Raw genomic sequence first — 17,119 nt, 5'->3', positions numbered from 1 at the left:
CACTAAGCATTACTTTTCCTCCTGAGATCCCGCTGATGTTGTGTTATAAAGTAAAGGGAAAACAAGATATCTATTCTTCCTCCACCTCTCCCGCTTCTGCTTGGTGTCGCTTATAGTTTGCCTCCCTCGCTCTGGTAACGTCACGTACGTGAAAAAACAACAACAAAGCTCAGAATAATGATTTAAGCTTCAAATACAAATTTTCCGAACGAGTATTCGAATAATTCGGGCCAGCCCTATAAAATGCATACATCAAGCATTTTCCAGCGTCCAAATCAATATTGGATAATGCTCTTACTGAATTATAAAATCCCATTATACATTACTCACGCATGTCAGCTCCTTGCAAGTGAAAAAACTAAAACATAACAGCATTATGAAAAGTAGCAGTTAAAACCTGAAGACCCTTGTATTTAGTCGCTCTTACTTGGTCAAAAACATAGTTGAGTTGTCCCTGCTCTTCGTGAAGGCCACGGGGAGGAACTTCAGAGTTATGTTCATTTTCCTGGCGCAGGCGGTCAGCTTCTTGGCCTGAGAGAGAGAGCGAGAGCAAGACCGAATAACCGGCCTCGACATTAACGCTTGCCCGCGGCAGGTGAACTCCGATTGGGCCACTTAAATGTGATACATAGATAGATGCCAAATCGGGCAAGTGATTTCTTTTATCAAATACACTAACTATGCCTACAAAATAAACGTCCTCATACAGCATAAGAATCATAACAATAATTTGTGTTCAGTCAATTCCGTATAACCAACCGCCACAAACGGAATAGAAGAAAAATAGTCACTTTCGTTATGTTCCTTCAGACTCCGAAAACTGTCCAAGTGCCAGGTAAATGTAACGGAAATAAATAAATGAGGACACCTGAAAATGAGACGTTGCCAGGATATGAAACAAAAAAGGCAAAGGAAGTTCTGTGGGTCCGTCTTGAAAACGGTTAAATGTTAACCGATGGCGGTTATGATTACATTACGGGTGTAGTATGTTGAGGGCAGGTAAGGACAAAAAAATGACAGCGACGTGATGCTATCGATATCAGTGCGAGAACAGCACTTAAATCTACGTTCCGGCTGCCATCCGTTTCTTCTGGACCGTCTAGAAATAACACCCCACAGACTTCACATGGAATTGTTTCAGGAAAGAAATCACCACAAATCAATAGAAAATAAATAAATGTTGTCCTTCTGATTGCTGTATTAGTTGCCAATGGTGAGCCGTTACCTACTACAGGTGATTATTTGCTGATAATTTTGCATTATAGCGAAAAATATTTTGATTGATACATTTGAGGCCCTAGTGTTTCTTTCTGTTGGGCTAGCTCGTTTGAGAGCTTTATAGCCATAATTGTTAAGTTTTGTATTTGAAACAATTATTATAATTCAAAAAATACTTGTTGGTTTTATTCATTTTCTTTATAGGCCTTTCCATTTTGGGCAACTATGTTTTGCTATTGGGCAAGTTAAACATAACAGCCTTAAAAAGCTTAATGTCAATGCATACACACACACATACATACATTACATACGCATATATATATTTCTCTCATCAACAGTTCTATATACCATGCTGTTCTTGCTAAATTTGCACAGAAGTAATCCAAAGTATCATAAACACAGTGGTGTAGCATACCTAGTGTACTCATCACAATCAAACTCAATCTAATGACAGGGTAGGACATTTTGAGCTTGATCAACAAAGAGATTGTTGAAGATACATTTTTAATAAAGATGCGTGTCCCCTACTGTGATGTTTACGTTGAATTACAACCATCTGCCTCATAAATTAAATAGTTCAATTTACAAAATCTATGCCAAAATGTGCTTCACTTAGGTTCTACACAATAAATATAACATCCCACACAATAAGGTTGTATAGGGAAATCATTCAAATGAATGAAGAAATGTTGTCAAAACCAATGATGAGACTTACTTTAAAAGTCATGTGAGGTGTGCGGATCAGGGTTGTCTCTGGAGGAGCTTCCAGCCAAACGTGTTGTATCCTCCAGGAACCGGTAGTCTGAGGTACACCAAAGGATGCATCATAAAAGACAAGAGCATTGGTTTCATTTCATTTATTTATCTCTTTACGTCTAGCCAAATGCATCATACAAAGGGTCTACCTTGTATATTCCACAGTTAATACATTTGAGTTCTGTGAATCGAGCAGGAATTTAGGAGGTAGTTAGTAGAGCCCGACCGATATATCGGCAGACCGATATATCGGCAGGCCGATATTATCGGCCGATATTAGGCATTTTTTCAAACTATTCGGTATTGAATAGTTTATCGGTATCCGACCCCAAACCCGCTGATTCAGCCAGAGTTAGGCAGACTGAATGACAGAGATCGACGGAGATCATCGGTGTTGTTCATGTGTGCAAGTGTGTTCATGGTAAGTTGGCAAGTGTCACGAGACATACATTGCTTGAATAACAATTAAAAGAACATCCCCATCAATTCTCTAAAGTCGATAAGCATGACTTAATTCATGACTACCATGTCCAGTTTTGCTGTTGTTACGTGTTAGCTGAGAGTGAAAAGGATTTAAAGGATAACTACAAATAACCAATGTTAGGGAAATCTGTTGGTTTTTGTTGCTCGTTTCTGGATTTTTTTAATATATATATATATATATATATATATATTATATATATATATATATATATATATATATATATCGGCCGATATATCGGCATATCATATTTTTAAATCACAAAGTATTCGTATCGGCCTTAAAAACTCCTATATCAGTCGGGCTCTAGTAGTTAGTTTACTTCCATGAGAAGTGAAGGGTAAGCTCACCATTAAGAAGGTTCATCTCGTCAAACTTGGAGAGGGCCACAAACGCAGTCTTGGCCCTAAATCCACTGCATCCAGATTCTTCTTTGTGTTTTCTAACACACAAAAAGCTATGGGACATAAACGACAACAGCGATATCATACGCATTTCTGAAGGTGTGCAGGGGTGTGTTCCACAGTATTAGTACGTCCACTCGTTCGCACACGCACACAGAGACAAGCGCGCATACATGCCAATAAGTAATGAGCGATATAAACGATTAAAAATGGCCTACGATAGAGATCCTAATTCTATCGCTCGATCGCGATAATGCATGTTTGATGACGCCAAAATAAATGTTACAATATTGGTTTGGTGCATTTCCATTTCAGATTGCAATTTTCGCAACAGTGCAAGAATTTGTCAACAAACCCGCATGTGTTGAAAGAAAGTTAAATCATTGGACAAAAGGTCTGGAGCGGGGAAAAGCATTAGAGAAAAAAAAAAAAGGGGGAGAAAGCGCCGGTGAAAGTAAAACAATCAGGATATCCAGCACGATATAGATTGATCTGCGGACCGGTCCAACTCCTTCTCCCTCATCCTGACTCGAAATGTGTTAAATGCATCAGCATTTTATGTACATTTCTCCAGCATACTCTTATGTCCTCTTTGCTCCATGTTGAGCCACGACTCATTTTCACCCGATGGTCCGACAACGTGCTGCTAATCTTGGAGTTACCGCTAATCAAACACTAATTCCCATAATGCGCGTCGCTGAGTGGGTGCCTGTTACGTCCAAAGAGGCGTATGATTTATAGTACTTGATCGGACCAAGGTGTGTTCGCTTAAGCATCTCAAGCGAACCGCACCAGGGTTAATTTTGAAGCAACCGAGACCACCTCTCCGGCTGGGTCTCGGGACCGGCTGTTTGGTCTGTTCCCGAGTTCGACGGTTTGTATTCGCAACAGCCCAAAAGGTCCGCACCAAGGGATCCGAACATGTTTATTGCGCACTAAACACGGGAATCAATTCAAAAAGACAAAATCTGTATTGATCAGACAAGCAACGGCCTGGCTGTTTCGCTCTAACACTAAGGAACACAACCTCCTTTTGATCGATAAAAAAATATTACATGATCTACAAATTTCTTAACAATCAATGATGGCTCATCAATTAATCAAGCCCATCCCTAATTGTCAGTACAGTGTCTGTTCTAGGGCCGCAGGGTATATCGGCTATGTAAGATATAGCGATATAATTTCCAAGGGGATACAAGATTTGACAATATCGTTTATATCGATATATGCGTTAAAATGGCCAGTTTCCGCCTCAAGCGTGTGCGTTTGCCTTGGAGACTGAGCGCGACCCCTCCCCCTCCAACTCTGTCCTTCCGAACGTGCCGTGTGCAAAGAAAACGAGACGGCGGCATGAGACAAAAAATTTCAAAGAGGAGAAACAACGGCTCCATAATATGGAAATGGTTCGGGTTTAAAAAAAACATATGCGCAGCAGCTGCAGGTCATCTGTAGAGAGTTTAGCAAAACCTTTGCGGCTAAAAGTGGAAGCACGACAAATCTGTTCCACCATTTACAGCAGCGGCACAAAGTTGCAGTATGAGGAATGCGTAAAACTCTGTGGCTGTGCTGCTGCATCACCGGCCGCGACAGCTTCTTGTGCCCTGAAACCAGGGCCGGCGCTCGGCATACTGCGACCTAGGCGTCGCCTAGAGCGGCAAATGTGTTGGGGGCGACCTCTGGTGGCGCCCTTAATTAATTAATAAAAAATATACGAAACAAGGGGAAATTTAACCAAACATGTTCCCAAATGGAATGGAGAAGGGAGGGGTCGGGGGATTAAAGTTAGGGCGCACCGAAACCCTCACCGTAGTACGCAGGACAATGCGACAAAGCCATCTAACCCACTCTATAGAAAAAATAGATAAATATCGTATATCGCCATTCAGCCCAAAAAATATCAGGATTTCATATTTTGCCCACATCGTGCAGCCCTAGTCTGTTCCTTATCTAAAAAGACACCAGTTTTTCCTGTTCTCTGCATCTTGGGTGGCATTTAAGAACCAAGGACTAAAACTCAGTGTAGTGCCTTTTAGAATGGTTTAGGACTAAAGGAAAGAAACCAAATACAACGCTTTTTCTTTGTTAAAGTCTCTGCAGCTAATGTACAAACTAGCCCAAAAAGTCGCATGGTAGATCCATAGATCTAGTAGGTCAGATGGTTGTCCGAGTCAGCTGAGCTACGATGCTGTCCATGATGCTGACATGGCAAATGCGACCCAACCAACTCCGCTTTCCGATATTTTGGTTATTTCCAATAGCCAAGGCAAGAGTCCTGCACGGGTCCATTTTATGAGACCCGCACCCGTGATGACCAGCACCAGATCCGCCCCGTCACCCGTGATAATATCAAAATGAATTAAACTACACAGTACACAAACTTCTGAATAAAGAAATAGAAAATTTGCAAATTGAAAATAATGTACAAATAAATATGTATCCAGCTGTTCTGTAATTTCTATAAAACTTTGAATGAATAAATAAATATGCTAGAAAATTAAATAAGACAGAACAATGTCTTATTTACAAGTTGTAATTAACATCTGTCCTGCTGTCGTCGGGTTGTGGTCTTGTGTTTTTGTTTCTTTGCCAATTCGTCATAAGGGACCTTGTGATTGCGTCGCAGGCCCCGTCCACACTAACCCGGGTAAATGTAAAAACCTACATCCGCAATGAAATAGATAGCCGTCCACACTATCGTTTTTCGGAATGTTTTGCATCCACGTTCCATACTGAAATTATTTTGATAAACAGTTGTTGTCATGGTACGCAACTTCGCCACGCCTCTGTTTAGATCACAGCCGCGCGATCAGCTGATATTTACAGTTCATCAGCTGGTTAATCATTTTCGAAGCGGTCTTGTCCAGAAACGCCGCTCCAAGTACGGTTTCAACTGCTGTATTTCGGGTTTTTTTACCATCACTTAAGAACAACAAGTACAGCGCTGCCTCCGGCATTGGAGCAACGAATAAGTTTTGAGCCAATATTTCGAGTTGTATCTGGAGATAAATTAGTGTATTGTACAGAGAGATCATTTTCATTTCACCTGCCATTTTTTTGGGATGAGCGTCTCGGTCTCGAGCGCAAGCTTGTGGCAGCGTCATGGCACAGTGTCATGGCGACCGAACGTCATCGTTTCTGAAAGCCTCCACATTTATCCCCCTCAGCGATCGAAAAGCATCGTGTTTCAGTGTCGGATTCTCAGTTTTAGTGTGGACGGAAGGGCTCAGCGGATAAATAATTAAGCGTTTGTAGATTTACCCGGGTTAGTGTGGACGGGGCCCTTCTGTGATTAAACAAGTTTGTCGTGTTTCCAAGGGGTGCAGATATAACATTGTAGCACATTTTGTGGGCCTGTGCCTCGTCGGCATCTTCGAACCCGAAGTGTTGCCATATTAGAGAACTCGTTTTACCCTTTTAATCGAGTAAACGCTGTCCTCCCTCTGCCATCTCGCTTCGCGTTGTTTTCTGAATAAGGTCACCACAAACACACAGCCCGCAGGGCCGCGTTGAATTCCCTGGGGGAGGGACTGAATTGCGCATGCGCATCTCTTTTACAAAACCTCAGACAACGAAAAATTCCAAAAGAATCGTTCCAAGAATCGTTCTTCGAACCCGAAGTGTTGCCATATTAGAGAACTCGTTTTACCCTTTTAATCGAGTAAACGCTTGTCCCCCCTCTGCCATCTCCGCTCGCGCTGTTTTCTGAAAAAGGTCACCACAAACACACAGCTCGCAGGGCCGCGTTGAATTCCCTGGGGGAGGGACTGAATTGCGCATGCGCATCTCTTTCACAAAACCTCAGACAACGAAAAATTCCAGAAGAATCGTTCCAACTCGATTTTATTAATTTGGAGATCGTTTGGCCCAAGAATCGAAATCGTGATAAAAATTCGATTAATTGCACAGCCCTAGTATTGACCCTTAAAAAACCTTTTATCGGTATTTAAAAAGATTAGGACACCCAAATGTTTTCTTACTTAAATGCTTTAAATTAGAATGAACTGCACCACATCAGGTGCAAATTATATGAACATCGTTGGAGAGGATTTTTGGAGGAGCCCCGTTTTTATAGGTTTGCTCTTGATTAGAGCTGTCCCAACGATTATTTTTCAAACGATTATTCTAGCGATTATTTTTTTCGATTGGCCGACTAATCTAACGACTAATTTTACCATTGATCTAACTATTATTTTTTCAGTTACCGATTATTTCACATTACTTCATCAATGTAACTTTTCACACAATATGGATATCAAAACATTTGTTGTTAAAATATCAACATTTATTAAACATTTCTTTAAACATTCCACTTTTTTGTGCAATAACATTGTGCAAACACGGCACTTAAATTGTGCAAACTGCAAAATAGTGCATTTTGATGCCATATGTAGTATCCAACAAATGAACGAAATAAGTCAATCAGGAGGAATATACCAAACATAAAAATACTGTTCTACTCCTTCCTCCCTCCCTCATTGTGCAAACTGAAAAATAATGCACTGCCACCTCAGAGACCCAACTTCGAAAAGGATTTATGTAATTTAAATTGTCAACTTGTAGTGTGTGTTTACTACTTAGAACTTGTTGATAGATCGTGGAATTTCAACAGTCAACAGCTAGACTAGAACTACATAACATGACAAAAGTTCTCTTACTACTTAGAATTGGTTGCTAGATCGTGGAATTTCGACAGTCAACAGCTAGACTAGAACTACATAACATAAGTTCTCTTTTCACCAGAGTATAAAATCCGAACCTGACAAAGTCTATTCATAATATCGTAATGACCACGGAAGAGGCAGTGAATGAAGTGATTAGACAGCTTATTAGATACCTAATAAACCGTTGGAACACGCAAGACCGGTCACCATAGCAACGCTGGTAAACAAACCCTCGGAGCTCGGCTTTTGGCCGAGTTTTATACCACCAGCCTCTGTGCTCCCGCTACTGCTTGCCGCCGCCATTGTTATGAATTTACACAATTGGCGACTAGCGTTCTGGTGCATATTTAACGCCACGACTGGAGTGAGAGTGTGGGAGGGGGGGGGGGGGGGGGGTGGGAGGCGACGCGTCAACGGAAATTATTCATGTCGACGAATTTTAGAAGCCGATTACGTCTTTGAAGCCGATTACGTTTGAAGCTGATATGTCGGACTAATCTTCCCAGCTCTACTCTTGATTGTTAAATTGAGTGGTAGCAATATGGCGAGATCAAAGGAGCTCTCTGAGGCCTTCAGAAAAAGGTAGTAGATGCATAGTCTGGGAAGGAATTGAAAAAGACCAGCAAGCAATCAGAAATCAGCTATTCCACAGTCCGTGAAATAATTTACAAGTGGAAGACATTTAAGACAATTCCCGACATGCCAAGGTCAGGCCGTCCTAGCAAGTTCAGCCCAAGAACAGACCACAAGATGCTTAAAAAAGTCTGAGAATCCTAAAATGTCATCATGGATCCACAGTTGATTACAAAGGACATGCATTAGAAAGACTGCATACGTTTGACTTGCATGGGAGGTCCGCAATGAAAGAACGAGGTGTGCAAGGAAGTAAAAGAAACATCAAAGCAAGAGTAAAGTTTACCAGAGAACACCTAGAGAAAGACTAGGAATTCTGGAACAATGTGCTATAGACTACAGCTGCTCCGATTGATTGGATGCTGATCATGATCGGTTAATATTGGCAAAAAATAGGTTTGGTGAACGCATTTAGCGGCCTGTTTCAGTCATGGCGGATCCAACGAGAGCATTGGAACAGAAACTGGAGTTTGCCGCCATCCAGATTATAGATAAACGATATGGAAGATTCCCATTCCCCTGCTATTCTGTGTTTGGCAAATGTCAGATCATGATTTTGGTGATCGGGTAAACAGTAATCTAGGCCAAAAAATTATCATCGGAGCGCTCTACTTTGGACAGATGAATCCAAAATATAGTTATCATGCACAGTAACAGAAGGCATGTTTGGCACGAACCATAGATAGCATATGAGTACAACAACCTCATATCAACTGCGAAGCATGAGGTGGAAATGCCCTGGTTGTGCAGAAGCAGGGCTTGCCCAGCTGACCAACATATAATCAACCATGAATTATTTATTATACCAGAGGGTGCTTGAGGACCATCTATCAGAAAATATAAGCAGATGTGGACCATGCAACATGACAATGATCCAAAACATTCTAGTTAATCCACCAAGGAATGGCTCATAAGACAGAAGGTCAGAGTTCTGGAATGACCAAGTCGAAGTCTGAATCTTAATCCTAAAATCTGTTGGGTGAATTGAAACTGGCTGTGCATGCAAGCACCCCTCAAACACCAAGCAGCTAAAACAATTCTGCATGGAGGAGTGGGATAGACTTTCTCCCAACCGATGTCAGAGGACTGGTAGACAATGACATGAAATGTCTAATTTAGGTCATTTTAGCCAAAGGGGGCAATACCAGCTATTAGGGTATCCTTACTTTTTCCTTAAAGGACAATTGCGGTATTTGGAACATTGAGCCCCCTTTCTGGTTTGTCAAGGATGAAATAGAATGGTTGACACCGAAATTTGGACTAATGGTCCCGTCTCGGGTATTGGCTAATTTTGAATCACCCCTGCCTGCTTCACAATGGCTGGCTACGGGCATTCACAAACATGTCTTTAAAACAACCTTAAAAGGAGCACTCACGACAAATTCAAAGGGGCGACACAATCCCATACAAAGATACCGTAGAGACGTGAATCGGGCGAATTATTCGCTAGAGAAAACCGGCAAAAAGTTTTGACTTGTCGCGCCACAACTTTCGCTCTACACAGTGCGAGCGCGTTCACAAGGATTTGTAGCGCGACAAATTAGCTCGAGTTGAAATATTTCAACTTTGCCGTGACATTTGCATGATGACAGCCAAATCAGCGTTCCACAGCGTGGCCACTGAGTGACATGTGTAACGTAAGAGCCAATCAGCGTTCAACAGGCCAACCGTTTCCATGAGGTGCAGTCCGGGGTGAACCGCAGCAAATTCGCCTGACAAAACTTGCACAGCGACAGTTTAGGATTTATCGCACGACAAAACTTAGGTGACAAATGTGTCTTTTGGTGTGAACGCACCTTAAAGGTTTGTTTCAGAAATGTGGGTGCGAGTGGTTAGTGGTGATCGTTTGATGTTCCAAATCAAGTATTGTAGCGAAATAAAGTTACTGGGGTGTTTTATTTGTCATATTGTAAATCCATTGATTTCGGTTGAAAGACTCATTGCTCGTTGACCAGAAAGGGGGAGGTTGCCTGCTTTAATCTCGACAGGTAAGTCAATGTTACTGTTTGTAGCATTAACGCGTTTGTTTCAATTAACGTACCTCATCACCCGAAAGAAACTCAATGAGTTATTGTTGGATGACATGTTGTCATAGCTTCTTGGGACCAGCTACCGTAGATGCAAACAGGTAGCAACGCACATTTGAAATAAGCGATGCCCTAGAGCAATATTTCGTTTGAATGCAAATAAAATTTCTAGTGTCCCTTTAAAAAAAATAATAAAACCCGTTTCACAAGAGTGTATATGCATAGAAAATGATTCACAAAGTTGACCAGCCTATTCGCCGGAAATGACTGTGGTAATTTAATAGCAATAAATATTCTATAATTTTGGAAAAAAAAAATTATATATATCTTCAGTGAGGTAATTTGAAAAATACCTTGGAAAACCATGGTACTCCATCAACTTTTGTTCTCTTTCAAAGAGACATCTTGCAAGTTGAAGTTAGCAGTAATGTCTACCCTTAATGTATTATTAGAAGAGTTTGCCTTTTATTTTAGTAATGATAATAGTAAATATATCGGTTTCTTCATTTGTTTGCCTGCTCTGACCATGTTGTAGGGGCTCTTTTTACTATGTCCAGACCTAGATTATTCATTAGTGGTCACCATTATAATTTTACATGATATGCCAGGCTAGATTGCAACGAAATGCAGGCAACGAACGTGGGCAAGGAAATGTGCGTTGGTTACTGTTCCTATCAAAATATAAGACTTACCTGCAGGACTGTTTCACACAGGCTGGGCATTTATACTTGGCCTCATCTGCTCCACATACGCCACAACTGTAAAAAAGAATGGAAAAAATAAGGTACTATCGATTGTAACAGCTGCGACTCCTATCATTCATGACCGTTTATACCAACAAGGGTCACAATGCTGCGAATACTACATTATTTTTATGTTGTAGCGTTACAATTATTTTAGCATGTCCATACAGTTAGAGACTTTGACACATTGGTAATAAGTCTTATTTTAAATTAGGATATGGTCTATTTGTATGTCAGAGAGGAGAGTACGGTGTGGCAGATAACACGTGGTTGTTTGTGTCCCTCAGTTGTCATTTCGTTTATTTGACAAAGATGGACACTATCCAAACACATGTGTTACCTTCCACGCCGTTGCATTCGCAACGTGCAATGGGAATTCGTTTGCAGCACGATAGCTAAGACCAAACAGTTTGCGAAAAAATCACAAAAGAAGTTACATACGTTGATAGAGAATTTTTTCTTTTCGCTCCCGATGTGTTTTCTCCAAGACCCCCTCTTTCGTTTTGAATTTCTAAGGAAGACATAGTGGTTATGGTTAGCAACATCAGAATGCAACAACCTCCTTTAACAACAGTACTTCCGCCCGATTTCCGCTCCTGGCTGTAGAACGCTTGGCTAGGGGGATTTCTGGTTGGACACGATACTATAGGGCCCCCTGGTGTTCATGTAAATTATGTCACACAAATATACCTGTTTGGCCCTTGCCTTGCCAATTGTCTTACACCACATTTAAACGCACGAAGAAGTCAGATCAAGAAACTTTGATCTCAGCATATAACATTTAGCATTCAAGAATACAAGATGCATGTCACGCTGAACAATGGCCAACAGAGGGTCAAAAGTAATAGTTGTATCACACATGATGATGCTCTGTTGTGCATAGTGATTGATTGATTTATTTAATAATTATTATAATAGAACTTGTAAATACATTTGCAACCCAACACATATATTAATGAGAGAAAACGGTCAAGGATAACACAAAGAAGCGTGAAGATGTTTTCCTTCTAGTGTGTGTGGGAGAGGGGGGGGAGACGGTTTAAAAGAAGACTTGCATGCTCCTGTTTAGTTTGATGTTTGGCAAGAAAGAACGCAAACAGAGAATGGAGGAGCAAACTAGGAAAAAACAATAGGCGAAGCCAGTCCACTAGTCTAGATGCTTTCGATTAACATTGTAACTTGATTTAAGCAATTTGCAAAAGGCCCATGAAGTAAAGGGACATTATTAGACCCCATTATATTTACCTTATTGAACTAATATGTGATATTTAACTATTTTTCTGTGTTAGGCTATGCAATAGGCTACCGGAAAAGTCATACAGATAACACAAAGATTATTCAACTATTGATGGATAACATTTTTCCTTTATTTAATGTCAACATAACTGATATTCACATATTTCCATCTGTCTTTATCCTCCAGACCATTAGATTTAATTACACTTCTGTCCATAGATATATAACTTACAAAAATGATGACTCTTTTTCTTTTTTGGATTCTGGTTCTGGCTTACGGTAGCTGCCAGTCCAACCATTATAACATGACATATGTGTGGACAAGTTAACATTGGTCAAATAGTTCTCTGAGAAAATAACTTACTGTGGTGCAGTAATGTGAACAGAAACAACTGGGATATAAATAATCAAACATACATAACTATGTTTGATTATCAATATATACAGAGGCAATACTAAAAAAGAGAAAACCTCACTGTTGATTTCATTATTGCTGCTGCACCAATGATAAGTTTCCACTGCTGAAAGTACCAATTAGCAGGAAAATGAAATAATGCTGTCAAAAATGGTTCATAAATTATAAATGACCAAATCAAAACAATTATGTATACAACAGAAAAGATAACTTGATATAACCGGTAATTACAAATGAAGGGGGGAGAGGCAAAAATACTTAACTTGATACAGCTATAAAAACCTAGAAGAAAAAAATAAATGGGTAGAGGTAGAGCACCATCTATGAAGATGAACATGTCTTTAAGGACAACAACAATAACTAAAAGAACCATGAAGACAAAAATAGCCTTTGATTTAAAATGTAATATTTAAAAAGTTCACACGTTTTTCTTCGACATGCTATTTATTGCACTCTTGAGAACTAATAGTTACAGATGTCGCTCCTATTCAAAGGTGTGGAACTGTCCTTTTAGGCTAGACACCCCTGCTAAGGATTGATTGGTGATTTGGTGGGACAGGGGATATGTGTGTGTGGGGGTGGGGGCGTTGGGGTTATTGGGATTGTTAAGGTAGCTGCAAAGACAGGCTCGACCCCGAGTTCTCATAGGGTTATTTCAGTCAAGAATGCAGTCAACCCAAGCACCTTTATGTACCTGACACACACGGACACAGACACACCAACATCACAGACGCACAGACACAGACACACACCAAAACAATACAAAACCAAATTGAATTGCTTAAAAAAAATCAGATACACTGTTCTCCTTTTGGCCTTCTTTGCGTGGATCTTCCATCAAAGCAACTCCATGGATGTCCACGGGTCATTGGATGAGGGAGTTCCATGCAGATCGGGAACCCATCCTCCTGGCTTGGTGTTTCAAGCCTCTCTGGTTGCTAGCCGTATCAAAGTGGCCAATTTTAAATATCTGTGTAAATATGCTAAGAAAACGTTGGCCCTAAAGGAAGCAGACCAGTCCAACTTCTATATGCTGCTGGCTGGGGGGCTGTGATGAGGTGAGCTCCTGGATGTCTGTGATGGGCAGCTGACGGCTGTCCTGAGTTTGGAAGCTGAATAGCGACTGGTGCCAGCTGCCATCTTGGACCTGGAAGGATAATTTGTGGTGTTGTCAGAAATCATAATTCTAAATAGACTGATAATAGCAGTTTATTCTACACAGCCTCTTTCAACAGATAAATATATTTTTAAGATATTGAGAGTAACAGCAATTAAACAAATAACAAAAAATTGTTGAAACCGGGCGTACCGCAAATAACTAAATGGAAGGAATTAATCAATGAAATCCAAAATATGGAAAGAATAACTTGAAGGAAAAGGAATCTCTGCGATGTTTTCGATTCAAGATGCAATAGAATTTTGAAAATGGTTGAAATGCAAACAGTATATATATATTAGTGCGGTCAGTTAACGCAAACAATTTTAACAGCGTTAATTTTTTTATTGCGCGATTAACTTTTCTCTTTTGGCTTCGCAAACGTTGTCTTTTTTTCACCTGCTGTCTAGCAACAACAAGTCACGTTTAGAAAAAATACAACACCATACCAGATTTAGCTACACCGGAAAAAAACAAGCACGCCGCACAAACTTGTTGGGGCAAGCAAGGATACGGAGCGGGTGAAAATGTGCTGCAGGAGAGTTCAATGTTGCCATTAAATGTTACGTCTTTCTGACCAATCGCAGTTCAAGGCTCACCTGGGCTGTACCACTTTGGAGGGGCCGCTCAGTTACTCCCCTCTAGGCAAAATCGACTTGGTTGCGAAGTTGAGCGAGTTCGTTGAGCGAGTGAGATGTTGCGGGTGCACAGCTCAGGCTGCCGGACGGCGCTGCAAGGAACTTTTATAAACGCAATATTGTTATCCCGCAGTAATCAGCCCGACAGCTCTGAAACGTTAACGGCCCAACGGGAATTCTCCAGACTCTCCCGATTACCACTCCGCCACCGTGTGTGTTGATTTGATTTATATATTGTTTTTGCTTTTAATACAGCCCCACAACTGCTGTGGTTGATGTTCTTTGGTTTCTCCTCCTCGACAGTATGTTTGTATACATTGCGCATGCTTGATGCGCATGCTCCGCCTCGTCTTCTTCTTTTTTTGGGTGGAGAAACAGCATCACATATAGGCCTCGAACATGTTCTACAGCGTTTCTACAGCTAGATTTGTTTTACAATGAGTCCATCATTACGGAGAAATTCCTGAAACACTTCCAAGGGAAACGGGGGAAAAGATGGTTTTCGTCCATATGTGGACAGGGCCTGAGAGGAGCGCATACCCTAGTATGAAAGAAATGTACTCTTCTTTACCTTGCAACCGTCTTGTAGCACATGAGGTTCAAGTAGAATGTCTTTCTCAAATATCTGTCCGTTCCATCCGCGGAACCTCAGGTGGCTTCTGACAATTGGGATGTGCCTGTTTGCACTGGAGTTGACTGCAGTGTTATACAGCGGTTCTGTGAGACAGTGGACCGTTGATGCCGTGGCTGGCCTCCATGCTCAGTAAATGAAGAAACTTCATTTTGACTTTCCCCACACCAAATACCTTCTGCAGGACAAAATAATACAGATTTTAAATTAAGAGTTAAACGACAAACCAGTGGCAAAATGTTTTGTTCATTTTCATTCTTACTGATTGCCAGAGGCATTGCTTTACACTGAATTCATCTTCCTTATGCATTTGCACTCGACAATTGAAATCAACAAAGTTATTTGTGACCCCCAATGCCCATGCGTCCACCCTAGATAATCACATTATATTAGATATCAGTTAACAGTTAAATTTAGGAACACAACTCATTGAGCGTTGGCTCTCGTCTGTGAGACCTCGTCCCTCAGAGGCTGAGACTTACCGTTCTGTAATCTGGAAAGAAACGACTTTTGAAATACAACAGGGAACCAGCTTAATTTTCCTTTGCGTTTTATTGTGGATTGGAACAAGTGAGCAGGTCTGCTTCAATATCCTACACTCAGACCAAGGTCTACGAGGGGCAATAGGGTGCATTATCCCCTCAGTTCAATATTTTGCAACCTCAGTTGATTATTGTTAAACAACTTTTAAAAACACACATTTTATATGCATTATTCTTTTTGATGCACACTGCTGCAAGCTCCAATCACACACAACAGGGACCTCTGTTCATGTTTTTCATAGTTATTCTGTCTATTTCATATAGAATTTTGTGCCAATGGCAAACCTTTCCTTGGACACCACAATGTTTTTGAAAATCCCAGGACCTGCTGTGCTCCTTGTTCGTCATAAACTGAAAGTTCCTCCTCCAAGCAATTTCCGCTAAATTTTTAAAATTCTTTTGGCTTTCAATGGGTTCAAGGCCAGACTGATGTAGTGCAGACTGCATACAGCTCATGTTTTAGGATATCGTGTCCAAATTGTTGTCCTTCGAACATTTAGCATTGATTTTGGTAGGGTAGCCTGGAGTCAGACTTCTGTTTGCAGTGTTCGCTTGTTTCCATGTGACATTAGGCAGTTACAAAATAACTGGAACCTTTCCAACCACATCAATGGTAGCAGGGCCTTGGTGAAAATGTAGGATACCAGCAATTTTGGGCTAGATCAAAACCGAGTTGGTAGAGCTAAATTCCTCACTGGTGCCCTCACCCGATGAGGTATTGAGGCACAATGGTAGCTGCCCTCGGGCTCGCCAGTTCAGAGAAGACCTCATTACCTGTAATTATTATTTTTGCTGAAGGCCTTTGCATTCATGTCCCTAAAGCTAGGCAGGTACATGTCTATACTGACCCTGGCTTGCAGACCCATATGGCGACACCGTCCTCTCTGTTCAAGGGATGTATGAAGACAAGGCTCACCCTCCCAGTACAGCTGTTTGACCATGCAGAAGTGCAAGCTCTAGAATGCACAGTCCGCAAAGCTCATGCAATTTTTTTGGATGAGCCAGCGCATCGCCAGCTTTCAACTCCAGACATTATTTTGTAGAAGCACTCAAACAGCCCACGTTCAGAGCATTATCTGAATATGTGATAAATTGAATGTGAGTTACGTATGCCAGTATTCAGAGTTCTCTGTCACTGCGAAACTGGGTGAGAAGAATCCACAGGAACAGAGTCTAGAGTCCTATGTGATTATATACCGGTGTCATTTGTGCACTTGGTTCACCGATGACTTTGTTGATAGGGTTATCAACAAAGTCATGCACACACACACACACACACACACACACAACACACACACACACACACACACACACACACACACACACACACACACACACACACACACACACACACACACACACACACACACACACACACACACCTTGTTGGAAGCCAGAGGGGTCAAACAGGTCTGTCCCCCAGCAGTGAAGTTACAGAAGACCTCAATAGCGTCCGACGTACAGCCAAGGTTTGGATCGATCCAGAAACGCCCTGTAGAGATAAGGGGAAAGGGTAAGCGATAAAGAGAATGAGACCATTAGCGTTAATGCCACCATGTAAAAGGAGTGTTTAGAAAG

The 17,119-nt window shown here is 41.2% G+C and overlaps 2 protein-coding genes across 5 annotated transcripts in view; both read right to left on the bottom strand.

The window, feature by feature from the left end:
• znhit6 (zinc finger HIT-type containing 6) overlaps positions 1 to 11,512 on the bottom strand; it is a 121,504-nt gene extending 109,992 nt beyond the window's left edge. For all 4 annotated transcript variants that reach the window (XR_003978880.1, XM_030372418.1, XM_030372417.1 and 1 more), the window contains exons 1-5: positions 11,365 to 11,512; positions 10,873 to 10,938; positions 2,806 to 2,912; positions 1,934 to 2,020; positions 428 to 531 (exon numbers count right to left, since the gene is read on the bottom strand). Coding sequence is in view for 3 of the 4 variants with exons in the window: in XM_030372418.1 (XP_030228278.1) it covers positions 428 to 531; positions 1,934 to 2,020; positions 2,806 to 2,808 (194 nt within the window). In the remaining variant the exon portion in view is untranslated. The remainder of the gene's footprint in view (positions 1 to 427; positions 532 to 1,933; positions 2,021 to 2,805; positions 2,913 to 10,872; positions 10,939 to 11,364) is intronic.
• Positions 11,513 to 12,268: 756 nt separating this feature from the next.
• The window catches only part of LOC115555884 (collagen alpha-1(XXIV) chain-like), a 31,757-nt gene continuing 26,906 nt past the window's right edge, over positions 12,269 to 17,119 (bottom strand). The window contains 4 exon segments of the mRNA XM_030372928.1: positions 12,269 to 13,721; positions 14,940 to 15,104; positions 15,106 to 15,177; positions 16,924 to 17,033. Coding sequence (XP_030228788.1) covers positions 13,575 to 13,721; positions 14,940 to 15,104; positions 15,106 to 15,177; positions 16,924 to 17,033 — 494 coding nt within the window. The 3' untranslated portion in view covers positions 12,269 to 13,574.

Source organism: Gadus morhua, chromosome 12 (genome assembly GCF_902167405.1).
Source record: "Gadus morhua chromosome 12, gadMor3.0, whole genome shotgun sequence".
NCBI classification, from domain to species: Eukaryota; Metazoa; Chordata; class Actinopteri; order Gadiformes; family Gadidae; genus Gadus; species Gadus morhua.
Note: the sequence above shows the minus strand (reverse complement) of the source record. Positions and strands in the feature narration are given on the sequence as shown.